Source organism: Manacus vitellinus, unplaced genomic scaffold, assembly GCF_001715985.3.
Source record: "Manacus vitellinus isolate BGI_N305 unplaced genomic scaffold, ASM171598v3 scaffold_44_pilon, whole genome shotgun sequence".
In the NCBI taxonomy this organism is placed as follows: domain Eukaryota; kingdom Metazoa; phylum Chordata; class Aves; order Passeriformes; family Pipridae; genus Manacus; species Manacus vitellinus.
In genome coordinates this window covers 3,383,763-3,400,470 of record NW_021940565.1, presented here as the reverse complement: position 1 = coordinate 3,400,470, position 16,708 = coordinate 3,383,763, and the positions used below count along the sequence as shown (strand labels likewise).

Sequence of the window (16,708 nt, the reverse complement as noted above, 5' to 3'; positions counted from 1 at the left end):
AGTCTGGGAGGCAAAGAAGGGCTGGGATGTTTGTATGGCTTTTAGAAAGGTTGTGAGGAAGTGTGGGTCAGGTGGTGATTAGTGGGAGCTATGGATTCATTTGTTCCCTCCAGTCCTGCTTGCTTCCTTCCCTTGGCTGTTTGCTGTTCTTCTAGCAGGGAAGAGGGCCATCGTTGCTGGAGCTGAGGCTGCCTCCCTGGCTTTGTCTCAGCAGCTGATGCACAAAATCATAGAATCCTTAGGGCTGGAAAAGCCCTCTAAGATCAAGTCCAACCATTAATCCAGCACCACCATGTTCACCACTAATCTGTGTCTCCAGGGGCCACATGAAGATGTTTCTTGAATGTTTCCAAGAATGGTGAGTCCACCACTTCCTGGGCAACTTGATCCAATGCCTGACTGCCCTTTCATTGAAGAAATTTTCCCTAATATCCAATCTAAATCGCCCCTGGTGCAGCTTGAGGCCATTTACTCTCATCATGGCACTTTTTACCTGGGAGAAGAGACTGACCTCCACCTGGCTACAGCCTCCTTTTAGGTAGTAGAGAATGATAAGGTTCCCACTGAGTCTCCTTTTCTCCAGACTAGGAGCATGAAGATCTGTGATTCTTCAGCCTCTGAAACAGAGAATCATGACTCCTCTGTCCTGGTCTCAGACTTGTCTGACTGTCCAAGTCAAACTGTTCAACAAACTGTCAATAGCTGCTGTGCTGCATTTGGAGCATGGAGATGCCACTGAAGCCTTGGGCTCCACTAGTGCTCACCTGGCTGTTTTCCAACTCTTGCTGTGGACTCGGATGGAGCTGGTAGCTAAATTACGATGCCTAGCAGGGGTAAAGCTGCTGGGGGCATTTTAAGGGTTTAATATTCAAACAGCGCAGCTCCTTTATCTTCTGGTAGAGCCAGCTTGGCAAGTCCAAACCTCCGGGAGGCATTCATCCATGTTCTCCCACAGCCTGCACATCTGTGCCAAAGTTTAGCAAGCTCTGCTGAGCCTCTGGCACAGCTGCATCGAGTTTACTGGTGCTCAGGCTGAGACTTGAAGCTGCGACTCCTTGGGAACAGCACATTCCTCTTCCCCAGCCCGGGATGGCCAGGGGCTTGTGGAAACTTGCTGTATTGCATCCAAACATGCCTAACTGGGCCAGCCAGGCACGGGGAGCTGGGGCATCGCTTATCTAACCGAGAAGTAGAGGAGGAACCTCAGGCTCCTTTGGGGAACTTTTTCACAGTTTTTCATAAATCAAGGGTGGAGCCCTGTTTTCTATGGGGTTATTGTGTTTCTAGAGTTTCCCCATTAGTCAGGACAGCTATTCTCTGGAGGGTTGTTTCTTTCAGAACTGATAGCAGGCAGCAGCTGTGTTTGGACACAGGAAGGCTTTACACCTTTGATCCCACAGGGTGCCTAGCAAGCAGCAGCAGCTGTATCCTGGCTTTGTGTGTGAAGTAGATGGGTCTGATCCTCCTCCCTCCCTGGGGCAAAAGCCAGACCTGCCTCTGCATGTCAGCATGGAGCTGCTCCCCGTGGGTGCAACAGCATTCACTGTCTGCATGTTTCAGCAAATGCTGCCACAGAGGAGATCCCATGGGAGATCCCTGGGGTTCATGGCTTGATCCTGACAGCAAGCTCTCCATTTTAGGGGAAGCAGGGCTCAGTTCTGCGTCTGGATCCTCTGCAGGTAGCTGCCTCCTGCGTAGCTCCCAGTGGCCTCCTCCAAGGGTTTTGCGGCAGGTTGGGAGAAGGAGAACCAGGCATTGGCTGGAGCTGGCAGCAGCAGGGTACTGGGCAGGAGCTGGCAGCTTTGCAGGAGCCACGGGACAGGCACCAGGATGAGCTTTCAAGGCCACTTTGGTACATTAGGAGCCAGCGAAGTGACACTCCAGAGCGGCATGTTTGCAGCAGTAGCATAGAGAACTCCAGGTGCCTCCCACAGGGGCAGAGGACTCCCCGGGGTGAGGAGCAAGGACCATGACAGAGAAGGCTGTGCCTTCCCTTGCCTAAGGGTTCCAGCTGCTGGGGCCGGGGGCAGCCCACCTCTGTGGCTCCATGCCAGCAGCAACCTCCCCAGTGCCGGGGCTGCAGGTTCCCCCCGTGGGGCAGGGGCAGTGGGGGGCTGCTGCTCCAGGACCTGCCCCCCCCTCCTGGAGGGACGCAGAGTGACAAAGCCCTGCGTCACCCCTGGGCACGAGGGCTGGGCACCCACACCGCTATCTGATGGCACCGGCGGCCCCCGGCTGCAGGCTGTTCCCACATCCCGTCGTCCTGCATCCTGCTCGCAAACCTCCCCCGGCAGTTCAAACAAGGGCGGTGTGTGGGTGACGCATGGCAGAGCTGGGCAGGGTGTAGGGCCCAGCTGGGTGCCATCCCTCAGCTGGGGACACGGGCAGTGCCAGCGGGTGGTCCCCGTGTCCCAACTGCTCACTGCAGGGATGCTCTGGCCGGGATCAGGGGCTCACCCCCGGGGCTCACCCCTGCCAGCCCCTGGCCCAGCCAGGGCTGGGCCAGCAGGCATCCCTGTCAGGTGCCAGGCTGCTCTCAGCCACAAGATTACCTCTGTATCGCAGGATCGATTTATGATAATTGCAGGGGGTTTATTGACCAACTAGGACAGGCTCTTCCTGTCTGTTTCTAGAGATATGTTAAATGCAAACAGAGTTGTAGATCTGGGCAATTTTCCAGCAAAGCGGGGGGGGGGATGGACGGGAGTCAGCAGTAAGACTTTTATGGTGAGAATCACCTGAGCTGGGCAAACACCGATGCTGATGAGCACCAGGCTATAAAGGGCAGCTCCTCTCTTCTCCTCTCCCAGCGATCCACGACACGCCGTTATTCCTCCGCATCTCCAGATAACAGGTGAGGAAGAGGACTCTCACAAAGCAGCTGAAGCCTTGGGATGGTCACAACTGACTTGGGGGTAAACAGGAGCTGATCCCAGCCCTGACAGCTCCTGAGGACCTGAGCTCTGCGCTTTTCTGCATGGGGCAGGCTGCGATGATGCATTTTTCAGCCCTGCATTGACTTTTGTCGCTGATTCTTTGAGGGGAAGACAAGCTGAGTCTGCGAATTGGCCCCAGTGCCCAGGGATTAGCCCACACAAAGGGGAACTGTGCTGATGCAGCTGATTTGTCTCCCCAGCCTGGGCAGGACTACGAGCTCAGGGTGTGAAAATGAGGCCAAGCACATAGTCCCTGCAGCCCTATTGGCCTCGGCTCTGCCTGTTGGTGCTGCTGCTGCCCCGGGTCCTCTGCCCCATGCCTGTGGCAGCACTCTCCTCATGTCCCCACAGAGCAGCTGGGCTCATTCAGATGCCTCCTGCCAAGGTTGTGACTGGTGGGGCCAGTGTGGGCTGGGGACCCCAGCCGTGCCTGGGACATGGGATATGGGCACGGGACAGTGACCTGTGCCAGGGAGAAGAGAGGGAGGCACAGACTGCCATCTCCTCCACGTGGTTGAAAGGGGCCAGATTCAGCCCACAGGGTGGGTTTGCACTCTCTGGGCACAGGTGGCATCTTCTGTCCTCAAGGGACCTCGTGTGACCCCCCTGAGCCTTTACAGGGATCAAGGAGGATGGTGGCAGCAGCCAGACTCGCCCTCCTGCTGCTGGGCTGCATGGGGCTCCTGCAGCCAGCCGGTAAGTCCCACGGCTCGGGGGACAGCTGCTTTTGTAATGAGGACGGGGGGAGCCATGCTCCTCTCCAGCCAGCAATGCTGGCTGTCCCCCATCACTCCCCACTGCTCTCGGTCTGCAGCTGGCAGGTACATAAGCTACTGCCCTGGCGGTTGGTCCTACTACAAGCTCAACTGCTTCAAGTACTTCCCTGATGTCCGGACCTGGGACGAGGCTGAGGTAAGCCCACTGGGGCACTCAGGCAGACAGGGACTCCCCATCTCCTTGAGGTGCCCCAGCACTGACAGCTCTCTCTGCAGAGGCAGTGCCAGGCCGTCCAGGATGGTGCCCACCTGGCCTGGGTGGAGGACCGGCACGAGGCCATCACCCTGCAGAAAGCCATCTCCTACCACCAGCGTGTGCAGCCCGTCTGGCTCGGGCTCCACTACAGTGAAGAGGTGAGGCAGGGGCTGCAGGGGTGATCGGGGGCTGGAAGGCCACAGAGCCATGCCTCTGAATCTCCTCTCTCCTCACAGAGCCAGGACTGGAAGTGGACAGGTGGGGAAAAGTACAGCACTGCCAGTGGGCTGCCCGGGAATGGTGCCAGTCCGGGGAAATGCGCCGTGTTGACCCACCAGAGCAGTGAGTGCCCGGATCCCACATCCACATTCAGTGCCTGCTCTTGGCTGGCATTCCCCCCCTCCCTCCTCCTCTGGGTCTTGGCCCTCTGGGGGGGCTGTACTTGGCAGAGCTGGTGCCCCTGTTCTAACCGTGGCCCCCACCAACCCCTGGCCCATCTCTCCAACAGGCTTCAGTCTGTGGTCCAGCACCAACTGCACTCAGAAGCATCACTACATCTGCAAGTTCACCCCCTTGCACTGAGCACAGCCTCTGGCCCGTGGGGGACCCCATGCCAGCGATGTTCCTCTCGTGCCACCTCTGCTCCTCTCTGCACAGTTCCTAAAAATACATCTATAAAAAAAGAAGCATGCAAGTGCTGTGTGAGCTTGGTGCTGGTGCAAAGCCCTGGGCTGGTCCGGGAGGGAGGGAGGCAGGTGCTTCCATGGCTCTCCCAGCTTTCCTGCTTCCAGGGGCTTCAGCACTGCTGGTGCTGGCAGAGCTGTTTGGGGATCAGTCCCCAGGAGCTGCAGGGCCAGTGGCTCTCCTGGCTGAGTGCTCATGTTTGCTCATCCCCAGCCCCCTGGTGCCAAACGACAGGTGTCCCTGGGGAGCAGGTGAGGGGACAGGAGTGTCCCCAGGGTGCAGATATGGAGACCTGGGGCACAGAAGTGGGTGGGGATCAGAGCCGTCGTGGGTGTGCAGGCACGGGGACAGAGCTCCCACGGGTGCAGACAGCTCCACAGGGATCTGGGGGCTGCGACGCTGCCCCATGGCCATGTCGACAGCACCACCGGGACCAAAGGTCCCTTCTTGTGTCACTATAGCGTTGCCACAGGCATCACGTGGCTGTTTGCTCTGCTGCTTTGAAGATGGCTCTGCCCCCACCCAGCTCAGGGGGTTTTCACCCCCCGGAGCCGCGGCACGTGTCAAACGTGGACTGCGCCCTGGGCAGCACGCATAGTGCCAGCACCAGAGACCTGGCCGCCCTCTGCTCCCTCCCAGCACCTCGGGGGCAATCGGGGAGGCCACACAGCGCCGCGCTCACTGCTCAGTGACCACAGCTGTGCCGGCGAGCCGTGGGCACCGGAGCTGCCCCCGCCGGGGCTGCGGAAGAGCCGGTCCCGCGGCTCAGCCCCGGCTCCAGCCGAGCGCGTCCCCGGGCTCTGGGGCACAGGATGGAGACATCTCACAAGCTCCCCCCTCCGAAGCCCCGCTGCCCCTGCTGTGTTGGCTGGCGCTTGGCGACCTTTGAGCGCCAGTGTCCGGCACGCTGATAAAGGCCGGGAGGGCTGTGCCGAGCTGCCCACGCAGTTTATAAAAGCACCACGCAGGGCCCGTCCCGCCTTCCCTCTGTCCCGCCGCTCGTCCTTCCGTCCGTGCAGCGGTCGGGGCGAAGATGTTGCGCTTGGTGGGCCGTGCCGCGCGCTGCTGGGGGGCCAGGTGGGCACCACCAGGGCCAGAACAGGCACCCCGGGGGACCCAGCACCCCGTGGCCTTGCAAAGGGCATGGTGAGCATCCACATGGATCGGGCGGGCCGGAGACGTAGCCAGGGCAGGGGTGGGGAGCTGCCTGAGCTCTTAAACCTTGCCGGGGAAGGGGATCCTCTCCCTCCTCCCTGGCAGCACTGCCAGGCACAGGGAACTAGTAGGGATTTGGGGTGCTCCCAACCTGGGCTGCTCGCTGGTGGCATCTCCCCAGGACCACCCCCGTGTTCCCAATGCTCGGGGCTACCACGGGACTGCCACCACTCCCTCTGCCCCACAGCCTCTCCAGTGCTGCCGGGACGGGTGCCTGGCCCAAGGATGTGGGCATCCTGGCACTGGAGGTGTACTTCCCTGCCCAGTATGTGGAGCAGGAGGAGCTGGAGCGATATGATGGTGTGGAGGCCGGCAAGTACACGCGGGGCTTGGGCCAGAAGCAGATGGGCTTCTGTGCTGCCCATGAGGACATCAACTCCCTGTGCCTGACGGTGGTGCAGCGGCTGGTGGAGCGTGGGCGCCTCTCCTGGGATGCCATCGGCCGCCTGGAGGTGGGCACCGAGACCGTCATCGACAAGTCCAAGGCTGTCAAGACTGTCCTCATGCAACTGTTCCGTGACTCGGGCAACACTGACGTGGAGGGCATCGACACCACCAACGCCTGCTACGGGGGCACGGCCTCGCTCTTCAACGCGGCTGCCTGGGTGGAGTCCAGTGCCTGGGATGGTGAGTGCAGGCAGGGACTGTGCCATGGGGCTGGATGCTGGGTGGGTGCCATGGAATAGGGGGAGGAGGCAGGAGGGGGCCTGAAACCCATAGATACTCTGGCAAGCTTCAAAGGAAGCTGCTGCCCCTCCAGGCTCTCCATCACCCGTGTTTCTTGCTTACCTTGGCTGTGACACCTGGCATCATGGAAATGGGAATACACGAGGGCCACGGTGTGGAGGCTTCCACCTGTCGATGGCCCTGCCAGTCCCTGTCTCCTCCCCAGGTCGTTACGCCGTGGTGGTGTGTGGGGACATTGCCGTCTATGCCACGGGGAACGCGCGGCCCACGGGAGGTGCCGGTGCCATCGCCATGCTGGTGGGACCCAACGCCCCACTAGTGCTGGAGAGAGGTCAGTGTCTTGAGACCCTGGGGATGGCAAGCTGATGAGTGCTGTCCCCGGAGGCCATGCATTCATGTCCCAGGCCTGGGCAGAGCTGCTCAGCTCCAGCAGCACTGGATCTGCCAGACCCTGCTGGGTACTCCAGGATGCCTGGCTAGCCACATCCCTGTGGGAGGCTGGTGGATGTCAGAACTGGCATGGCAGGCAGCACCCCTGGGTGCTTCTGATTGAGCTCCCTGACGGCGGGCTCTCCCTGTGCCCCCAGGCCTGCGGGGAACCCACATGGAGCATGCCTATGACTTCTACAAGCCGGACCTGTCCTCTGAGTACCCAGTGGTGGATGGGCAGCTCTCCATCCAGTGCTACCTGCGGGCGCTGGACCGCTGCTACGCCGTGTACCGACGGAAGGCGGAGAGCCAGTGGCAGCAGGGTAAGTGGCAGCACCCCTAAGGTGCCCATCCCATCCCCCTGGATGCTGATGGACCCATGTTGCCTTCCAGCCGGCATCCAGAGGCCCTTCACCCTCGATGACTTCAAGTACATCATCTTCCACACACCCTTCTGCAAGCTAGTGCAGAAGTCTGTGGGGCGACTGCTGCTGAATGATTTCTTGGCCTCCCCCAACCCTGACACAGCCTCTGGCCTCTACAAGGGGCTGCAGTCTTTTCGGTGGGTCCCTGTGCCGTGTCCCCCACCCCTCAGCCCAGGCAGGGATGTGCCAGTGCAAGGTTTGAGCCAGCCTCTCTCTGAGCAGTGGTTTAAAGCTGGAGGACACCTACACCAGCAAGGATGTGGAAAAGGCATTCCAGACAGCCAGCCAGGACATATTCAACCAGAAGACCAAGCCCTCCCTGCTCCTCTCCTCCCGCAACGGCAACATGTACACACCGTCCATGTATGGCTGCCTGGCCTCCCTCCTGTCACAGTAAGTCCCCCAAAATGCTGGCTCAGGGGAGGGAGGAGGTCATTTTGGGAAGGGCGGGCAGACCCTGGCTGGCTGGAGGGGGAGGTGCCAGCACTCATATTCCCCCCTTCTCAGCAGAGACCTGACAATTTCAGTGCACACAACCCCCAGCATGGATGCATCCCACTCCGTGCCATCTCCCTGCCAGCCTTTTCATCCCAGCTTGCTGGAGCTGGGCCAGTACATAAAGCCCTTCTGTCATTGCCAGGAGGATGAAAACCCCGTTGTCATGACCTGCAGAATGAGTGACCCCACGGGAAGGGAGCCATGGGAACAGACAGGCCCTGGGGGGAACAAAAGCCTAGTCCCTGGCACCACTGCACTCCAGGGCCACACTCCCTTGGAAATGTGGCCCTGAGACACAAGGACCCCCCTGTCTGGGAAGGAGGCAGCCCCCTACACTACCCCCTCATGCCAATCTCCTCTAACCCTTCTAACCCCCTGCTCCAGGTCCTCAGCCAAGGACCTGGCTGGCTCCCGCATTGGTGCCTTCTCCTATGGCTCGGGACTGGCTGCCAGCATGTTCTCCTTCCGTGTCTCACAGGATGCAGCCCCAGGTGAGCCCCAGGGGAGGGAAGGACTGGGAAGGGAGGGTGGTGTGGGGCTGTGGGGCCCAGGGCTGCCAGTAGTGCCATCTGACTCGTGGGGTGCCCGTTGCCAGGCTCGCCCCTGGACAAGCTGGTCTCCAGCCTGGCTGACCTGCCGGCTCGCCTGGACGCTCGCAAGCGCGTGGCCCCACAGGACTTCGCGGAGATCATGAAGCGACGGGAGGAAACCCACCACTTGGGTGAGTGGGGCTGGGGGGATGTGACTCCCCCCCACTGGGACCCCATGACACCCCTGAGCATCACTGCCCTCTCCCTGCAGCCGACCACGCTCCCCACGGCTCTCAGGCAGATCTCTTCCCCGGAACCTGGTACCTGACGCGCGTGGATTCCAAGTACCGCCGCGAGTATGCCAGGAAGCCCATCTAGAGGGGACTGGAGGGGCGAGCCCTAGGATGGGGGATGCTCTTTTTACCACTGTCATCCCTGCTCATCTCCAAATCCGGGGCTGCCTTCTGTGGGAAACGTCAGCTTGGATGACTGGGGAATGTCCAGTGGTGCCTCGGGCCTCAGAGCTGGTGGAGGCTGCGGCTCTTCTGCACACACCTGGGCAGTGCAGGAGAATAAAGGTGTGGATAGGAGGGGGCAGCAGCTTGGCTCTAGCTCCTGATCTTGAGTGGTCTCCTCCCACCCCAGGACACTCCTCTGAAAAACTGTGGATCTGGATCACAGCCCCTTACAGGATTTATCCCACGGGCACCCAGCATTGGCCACCTGCCCCGTTAGACATGTGGCTCAATAACCCCCATTATCCCAGGATGGGAGTGTGCCCTGACATTTTGGGGGAGCCAAGTAAAACACAGCCTCCCAGTCTCCAGATTGGGGGTGGTAAGAATCCATTTTCCCTGTGAGGTCACTAAAGTGAAACATCCTCATGGCAAACCCCAGGGGCAGGAGGGGGCAGGCAGCGCAGGGGCTCACGGGAGGGCTCATCCCTCTTCCAGAACTGCTCTCCTGGCACGGGACTATGGCCAGATGGGACCTCTGCAGTGGCAGAGACCTTTGCACCCTTCAGCAAACAGCAGCAGGGTTGGGGAGTGGTGAGGGCAGGAGGGAGGGGATTTGGGGTTGAGGACAAGGGACCACACAGACAACGTATCACATGGTCTCTCCTTCTAACCCTTTATTGAGTGTGGGGCCACCCCAAACTCAGTGTGGGAGTCAAGGACAGCTGGCTCCAATGCTGCCCCAGCTGGGGGAGGGTCCAGGTGCTTCGGCATGGGGAGAGTCCTTGTTGACAGTTGGGGTCTATAGCAGGTGGAGCTGGAAGATTTCTGTGACACGTGGCTTCAGCTCGCTGAGGTTGGACAGGGGGGCTGAGAGCCCCACGATGCTCCACTGCTCCCCTCCCACTGTGCTGGAGCTGTGGTAGGACTGGAGCTGGACCCCCATCTTGCCCAGAAGCCCTGGGGAGGAGGAGAGGGGTGAGGGACCACAGGCTGCCCCACAACCCAGCAGGGAGCTGAGCTCTGCTCACCCCAACACCCCTCAATGGTCCTTTCTTCCCCCACCCCAAGTCCTTTGCTCCACATCACCCAACCCCCTGCCCAAGCTCCCCATCCATCTCTCCTGTCCTTGCTGTTGCAGGGGCTCAGCTCTGGTTCAGATGCAGGGCCCCGCCAGCCCTGCTCAGGGCTGGTGCAGGGAGCTCACCCGTCAGCGTGGCCAGAGCAGTGGGATCGGAAGCTTTGGCTCTGTAGATGAGGAGAGGGCCAGACAGTGGGGCTGGCTGCTTGAAGGTGGCCCCGTTGATCTCCCGCAGCACCGGGGTGCTGCCCTGTACCGTCCCTGTCACCCGGTGTGGGGTGCCCTGCAGGGACACCTGCACCAAGCCAGTGCTGCTGTCGGGCTCGGGGGCCACGTCGCTGTGGGTGGTTGTGACCTGTCAGAGACATGTGGCTGTTCAGTGCCCAGGTCCTGCCTGTGGCAGGGTATGGGGAAGGGATGTCCTCAGAGGCACACCAGGGAATGTCCCTCAGCCTGAGTGCTGCATTAGCAGCCTTGTAGGGTGTCCCCAGGCTCATGCCACTTGGTGAGGAAGGGCAGGGTCTGGATGCACCAGGCTGACTGTGCAGAGGCCGAGTGTCCACGCACCTTCAGCCCAGCCTCCTGGGCCAGCAGCATGGCATTCACCAGGGTCACCTCCTTCTGTGTCCCTCCAGCCAGCATGCCCGTGGCCACGGCAGGTGTCAGGTAGCTCCCAGCCTCCTGCAGGGGTGTCCCTGGGGCGCAAGGAAGTGGCAGATGTGGATGGGCCAACAGCAGAGAGGTCAGCCCCACACTGGAGCAGCCAGCCTGGAGCTGGTCCTTCCACCACCCAGTCCATCCACCCGTCCCTACTCCCATCCTCCCACCCATCCATCCCCACACCCCCCTGTGCTCCAATCCCACCCTCAACCAACCTCCTGTCCATCCTCTCTCCTGGCTGCCCTCCCACCAATCCAGGCCAGAGATCCCTACACACCCTTCCTGCCTGGCTCACCTAGGGTGCAGACCTGCATGCTGCCCTGCACTTGCTTGCCCACCACGTGCAGCACCATGCCCAGGGCCCGGGCCAGGGCAATCCAGGGCTTGGTCTGGGGTGCAAAAGCCTTGCTGAGAGCCTGCGCATTAACCTGGGAGGGAGAGCAGGGTGAGCAGTGAGAACCTGCCAGTGAGTGCCCTGGGCTGCTCCCAGTGCACCCATGTGTTACAGATGGGGAAACTGAGGCACAGAGGTGAGGTGCCCAGTGGGGGGACTCACTACACCAGTCAGCCCCTTCCCCGTGGCCATATCCACGATCTGCATGGCGATTTCCTTGCCGCAGCGGCTCTGTGCCTCCCGTGTGCTAGCACCCAGGTGTGGGCAGGAGATGACATTGGGGTGGTTCACCAGGTCACGGTCCTTTGGAGGCTCCTGCAGACACAGTTCCATCCTGCCATCAGCCCCCAGCACCCATCTGGGAACTCAGAGTGGGGGGCATTTACCCTCCTTCCTTTACAAGGAGGGAAGCTGAGGAGGGCTGTGCCTGGTCCCAGTCCCGCAGGGTTTGCTGGGCTGCCTTGGCCTGCCTTGGGCAGAGTTAAGGTGATGCTGAGACAAAACAAAACTCGGGAGGTTCCCACAGCCCAACTCACCTGTGTGAAGACATCCAGGGCAGCCCCGCCACACTGCCCCGACTGCAGCGCCCGCAGCAGCGCGCCCTCATCCACGATGCCACCGCGGGCACAGTTCACCACCTGCACGCCACGGCGGCACTTGGCGAAGGTGCTGTCATTCAGGAGCCCTGTGAAGGGAGGGCTGTGAGCAGCAGGGGTCTGCCCTAACTCTCCCCAAATGTCCCTGCTCCGGTGCTCACTCCATACCCGTGGTGGAGGGCAGCAGTGGCGTGTGCACTGTGATGAAGTCGCAGCGGGGCCAGATCTGATCCAGCGGCAGCTGCTCCACGCCAAAGGTGGCTGAAACTTCGGGAGTGATGATGGGGTCGTAGCCTATGGTCTGAGGCAGAGTGGGCACTCACTCCTGCAGCCTGGTACAGTGGCTTTGGTTGAGCCGGGGGGTCCACTATCCCCATCACTCCTCCTGGCCCCTCTCCTTACCTTCATGCCGAAAGCCTGCATGCGGGTGGCCACCTCCCTGCCGATGCGTCCCAGCCCCAGCACAGCCAGCGTCTTCCCGTTCAGCTCCATGCCCATGTACTAGGGTGCACAGCGGACCATAAGTGAGCACACCCCACATGGCCACCCACCACCCAGAGGCGCTTCACCTGCCTCCTACCTTCTTACGGTCCCACTTGCCCTCCTTCATGGAGGCAGCTGCCTGTGGGATCTGCCTATAAAGGAGGCTGTGGTCAGCATGGGGCAGGGGGCTGCAGGGTGCATGTCTGTGCCCCCCTCCTGCCCTGCACTCACCTGGCCAAGCACATGATCATCCCACAGGTGAGCTCCGCAGCGCTGAGGCTGTTCCCAGTGGGTGTGCTGGGAATGGAGAGTGGTGTTACTTGGGCGTGTGACCCGGGCTGACAGGGTCTGCACACCATGAAGATGGAGACATGCAGGGTGGTGCTAGGGATGCCATGGGTGGGGATGGCACCCTACTGAAGCTTCCCCTGCCTCCCCAGGAGCACAGGCAGGGGTGTCCCCGCACTCCTGCTCTTACTTCATGACCAGGACACCCTTCCTGGTGGCTGCTTCCACGTCCACGTTGTCCACACCAGTGCCTGCTCTGCCCACCACCTGCAGCCTCTCAGCTGCCTCCAGCACCTCAGCCGTGACTTTGGTGGCCGAGCGGACGATGAGTCCATCGCAGTCCTAAGGAGTGACAGACACGGTGAGTGGGACCAGGGCCAGAATCCGCCGTGCGAAACTGGCCGGACTCTTGCATCAGACGGGAGGCGGGGACCAGTCGAGGGGGTCCGCTGCCACCCGGGACCGGCCCGCTGCGCCCACCCACCCATGCACCATGCACTCACCCCACGCGTGGGTGCAGCCCTGCCTCAACCGGATCTCCCGTTAACAAGCTCTTCTTGCCTCCGCCCGGGCTTCTCCTGCACCCGGAGCCCGCCCGGCCTCCAGATCTCCCGCAGAGGGGTCCATGGCTTTTCGCTGATCAGCCACTCTTCTTGCAAGCTTCCCCAGCGCCATGGCGCGACGGCCAGGACGGGACGGGACGGGACGGACGGGGTGTCCGGCTCTCTCCGCACTCCGCAGAGGCTTTTCTGCTGCCCTCCGCCGGGCGTAAAAGAGCTGCGAGCGGTGCATTCGTTGTTTTCGGCTGTCATTGGTTCCCGTGTCCATAATCCCACTCTTTCCCTTCTCCCTCATCCGCCCCAGCCGCCCCGGGCCCCCCTCACTCTCTCCGCCCCCGAAGGGAGGGAGGGAGGAGGCGAGGGTGGCAGGGCCGGCAAGGGGCCGGGCCCCCCAGCAGCCCCAGAGCGAGGGGAGGGTGTGTCCCAGCAGGACCCCGTGGGTCGGGGAGCCACGAAGCCGGGGGGAGTGGGGGGTAGGGTGTCCCGACCCCGCGCACCACGTCCTTGCCTCGGATTCCCCGTCCTGCACATCCCAGCTCAGCGAGGCAGGAGGGGAATGGCGGTGGCAGCCACGATGGTGCAGGTCGCTTCCCCACAAGCTGGGGGTGCCGCTGGCAAGGAAGCAGCCTCTCTCCAGCCCATGGTGAGCCTGGCCGTGCCCTTCCCAGCTCGCCCAGGAATGGGGTTCCCCAGAATCTGCAGCCCACAGGTGAGGCAGTGCCATGGCCCTTGTCCATCCCCAACATTGCACTCGCTCTTGAGCAATGCCCCCGATAAGGGGCTGGGGGCACAGGGCCCTGGCCACTGGCTCCCAATGACGTGGGGTGCACGGGAGCCACCCAGAAAACGCCCTCCATGGGGCAAGAGCTGCGTGGCTGTGTCCAGTGACCTTGCAGTGGGAAGTGCTGACTCTGGGGACACGATTGTGAGGGGACACCATGGGACCAGGCACTGCCCAGCATGCTGGATGGTGAGGGATGGAGGGTGTCCCCTTGCCCATGGGGCCAAACTTTCACAGAGCACTTGGACCAGATACACCCTAGGTCCTTCCCACGGGGAGCTAGGCCTTTCTTCCAGCACTTTCCATACAGTGGGAGTGGGCAGAATGGACACGGTGCTTGCAAGCTGGGTCCTGAGGGGACTGAGCCCTTCCCCAGGCTCTTCATGCTGCAGGCAGCAGGTCTGGACCAAACTGCCCTGTGTGAGACCTGGGTGGCCCCAGAGGCTGTTAAACCCTGCAAAGCCCAAGAGATGGGCAGACAGGAGGTGGTCAGGATGGGATAACTGCCCTCACCATAGGCAGCACAGCCGAGGTGGGGGAGCCCAGTGCTATGTACACCCTGCAGACATGTAGGGCCTGGCACTACCCATACACAGCACTATGCACACTGCAGCCACAGCCAGGGAACAACCGTGACGCCAGAGTGGGGAAAGTCCAGGGCAGCCAACACAGGGGGAGAGAGGCGGTCAAGGGCATCGACTGGTAAAATCTGCAGCACGGTCCCAAAACAGCCCCCAACACAGAGCAGTGGGAGCCGGCGGCCAGGACGGGGCTCCCTCTCACAGCCTTACGTGCTCGGGGCGCCCACACCGCGGGACTTGAACACGGCCCCCGGCCCCGCGCCTCGGCACAGCCCTGAGCCAGCCCTCGGCTCCGTTTTAGCCGTTAGGACCTTGCTCAGGGTGCCCGCCGACCCGGCATCCCGGCGCCCTGCTCCCCGTGCCGCCACCGTCTGGGCTTGCCCAGCGCCTGCGAGGCTCCTCTCCCACGCCTGTGGCATTGCTTGCGCGGAGGCCACGCATAAGCCAAGCCACTGCTGCCGCTGGGATCGTATTTGCTGGCTTTTCCCGGGCTGTTGGTGCCCTCTCCTGGGTTGCACGTCCAGAGGCACAGCCCTACAGCACCCCAGCCCTTGCCGGGGGCCTGCTGGGACACGGGGGGTGCTGGTGGCGTGGCGGTGTCAGCAGGCATGTCCCCCACGCCCTGCCCTCCAAGGGAACCAACTGGAGGGGACCCAAAAGCTGGAGGGGACCCAAAGCTGGCAGGGCCAGCAGGATGGGTGCCCTGGGAGACATGGGCTGTGGTGGCTGATGAGGTATGACCAGGCTGGAGTGTGGAGTTTATGGGGGGATGGCACCCTTCTGCTGACCCCATTAGTACCAGGTGTAAAGAGTAAGAAATTTGGCAGAAAATAAAACCACTTTGTGTTCCAGCTGGTCCTCAGAGATCAGAGGGGCTGGAGACAGTTGGGCTTAATTTCTGAGTATAATCAATTTGGCACTATAGGTCGTGTTCAACAGGAACTTCCACAAGTGCAGATTCACATATTATTCAACATATTGTTCACATTTTAATTCAACACCATAGGTCTGGTTACATTCCATAAGAGCCTTTGTGATCACAGATTCATAAGTACTGCAGTTTATTGAAGCAGCAGAAATATAGATATGGAATTGGCATTGAAAAACTCACCAGTTGCAATAGAGCTCTTACTGTAACAATAATGTTGTGTTAACCAGGGTAATGATAATAATAATTGTACACAGAAACTTACAGGAGGAGAGAGAGGAGAGTAGCCCATCGCTGTCTCCAAGGCATTTTTGGGTCTTCCTCCTAACCAGGTAAAATTTCTACCCTGCTTATATACAGCCCAATCTTCTTGCCCTACTCCACTGTTATGTAGAGCATGATCTAAGTTGAATTGAGTAATACAGTCATACAAGTGGTAGCATGTACTTCACTAAGCTTATCAGCATATGCAGGAAGTGTATTTTAATATTTAAATTACCCTTAATCAGAAAAAAAAAGTACTTTTTTGGCCACGGTGTCCTTTACATTGCTGGTTGTATGACTTTGTTCTGTTCATCAGAGCCAATGCAGGACCATCCCGTCTCCACAGGACCTCCTCCTTCAGTCAGCTCATCCTGTATTGGCATCATCTGTGCCCCTATTCCATCCACACAGGTAACACAGGGGGTGCACAGTGTAGGCCATGGATAGTAACCCCTAGCCCTTTCCTGGGTCCTTGGTCATCATCTCACATCAGGGTCCTGGGTGGGCTCTGCTTGGCAGCAGGTGGGAGGGCCATAGGGGACAGCTGGGGAAGGGGATATGGGGGTGCAGGACAGAAGGGAATGGGGCCAAGCAATGAGGGAGGGAGAGGGAAGGGGCAGAACTGGTATTGGAATGACAAGCAGGGAAATTAATTAGGGGGGGTCAAAGGGGATTGAGGTTATTGGAGTTGGGATGGGGAGTGGCAAAGGAGAGCAAAGGGAAGGGGTGGGGGAGATGGATGTTATGGTGGGATGAGATGTAATGGTGGGTGTTCAAGGGGGTTTATGATGGTGGGGTCAAGGGGGATAAAGGGATACAGAGATGTCCCAGTGGAGAACTGGGAAGTCATTAGAAAGCAAGTAAGGATGTTGTGGGGCTGGAATGGTACATAGTGAGGGGGGTTTATGGGGGTCTGGGAGTGGCAAAGGGGATTTGAGGGTGTCAGGTCTGGGATGGAGGCATCCAAGGAAAGGGATGACAAGGAGGACTGGGGGATAACTGGGGTGACAGGATGGATAGTTGGGGGTGCCATGGGGGATCTTGGTTAATTAGGTGTCTTTTGGGTAGACTGTGAGGTTGGAAGAAGGGTTGGGGATTTGGAAATCATGAATTGTTTCTGAGGGACTGAAGTGAGAGGAAGGATTGGGGCTCAGTCCAGAGGGACTGGCCGGAGTGGAGGGCTGGGGTGAGGGTGGTTGTGTCAGCCGGTACAGGATGGCTGGATTGGGGAACTGAGGAGACGAAGGGGGGATGGAGGGAC

The 16,708-nt window shown here is 60.3% G+C and overlaps 3 protein-coding genes across 3 annotated transcripts; 2 read left to right on the top strand and 1 right to left on the bottom strand.

Annotated features, from left to right (window-relative positions):
• The first annotated feature begins 326 nt into the window (after window positions 1-326).
• Window positions 327-4,557, top strand: REG4 (regenerating family member 4). Its single transcript, XM_008929611.3, is given in 8 exon segments — window positions 327-358; window positions 2,744-2,792; window positions 2,795-2,854; window positions 3,557-3,632; window positions 3,751-3,848; window positions 3,929-4,066; window positions 4,145-4,250; window positions 4,417-4,557. Coding segments are annotated over 8 exon segments (633 nt in total). The 3' UTR covers window positions 4,491-4,557.
• Window positions 4,558-5,535: 978 nt separating this feature from the next.
• On the top strand, window positions 5,536-8,979 carry HMGCS2 (3-hydroxy-3-methylglutaryl-CoA synthase 2). The gene is made up of 9 exons (XM_018079143.3): window positions 5,536-5,738; window positions 5,995-6,434; window positions 6,700-6,825; window positions 7,082-7,246; window positions 7,317-7,485; window positions 7,571-7,741; window positions 8,231-8,337; window positions 8,442-8,567; window positions 8,648-8,979. Exons 1-9 carry the CDS (start codon window positions 5,626-5,628, stop codon window positions 8,752-8,754), a joined length of 1,524 nt encoding a protein of 507 aa, XP_017934632.1. The 5' UTR covers window positions 5,536-5,625; the 3' UTR covers window positions 8,755-8,979.
• Window positions 8,980-9,488: 509 nt separating this feature from the next.
• Window positions 9,489-13,008, bottom strand: PHGDH (phosphoglycerate dehydrogenase). The gene is made up of 12 exons (XM_029962229.1): window positions 12,895-13,008; window positions 12,524-12,675; window positions 12,277-12,342; window positions 12,143-12,197; window positions 11,965-12,063; window positions 11,731-11,863; window positions 11,503-11,651; window positions 11,129-11,281; window positions 10,868-11,000; window positions 10,480-10,607; window positions 10,039-10,267; window positions 9,489-9,791 (listed from the first exon to the last, which is right to left on the bottom strand). The coding sequence occupies exons 1-12, from the start codon at window positions 13,006-13,008 to the stop codon at window positions 9,634-9,636; spliced, it is 1,569 nt and encodes a 522-aa protein (XP_029818089.1). The 3' UTR covers window positions 9,489-9,633.
• Window positions 13,009-16,708: the final 3,700 nt, after the last annotated feature.

Coding starts and splice junctions, on each gene's coding strand:
- HMGCS2 (XM_018079143.3), top strand. CDS start 5,626: ATGTTGCGCTTGGTGGGCCGTGCCGCGCGCTGCTGGGGGGCCAGGTGG. Junction 6,435..6,699: donor GGAGTCCAGTGCCTGGGATG/GTGAGTGCAGGC, acceptor TCTCCTCCCCAG/GTCGTTACGCCGTGGTGGTG. Junction 7,742..8,230: donor CTGGCCTCCCTCCTGTCACA/GTAAGTCCCCCA, acceptor CCCCTGCTCCAG/GTCCTCAGCCAAGGACCTGG.
- PHGDH (XM_029962229.1), bottom strand. CDS start 13,008: ATGGCGCTGGGGAAGCTTGCAAGAAGAGTGGCTGATCAGCGAAAAGCC. Junction 11,864..11,964: donor TGCAGGCTTTCGGCATGAAG/GTAAGGAGAGGG, acceptor ACTCTGCCTCAG/ACCATAGGCTACGACCCCAT. Junction 9,792..10,038: donor TGCTCTGGCCACGCTGACGG/GTGAGCTCCCTG, acceptor CCTCCTCCCCAG/GGCTTCTGGGCAAGATGGGG.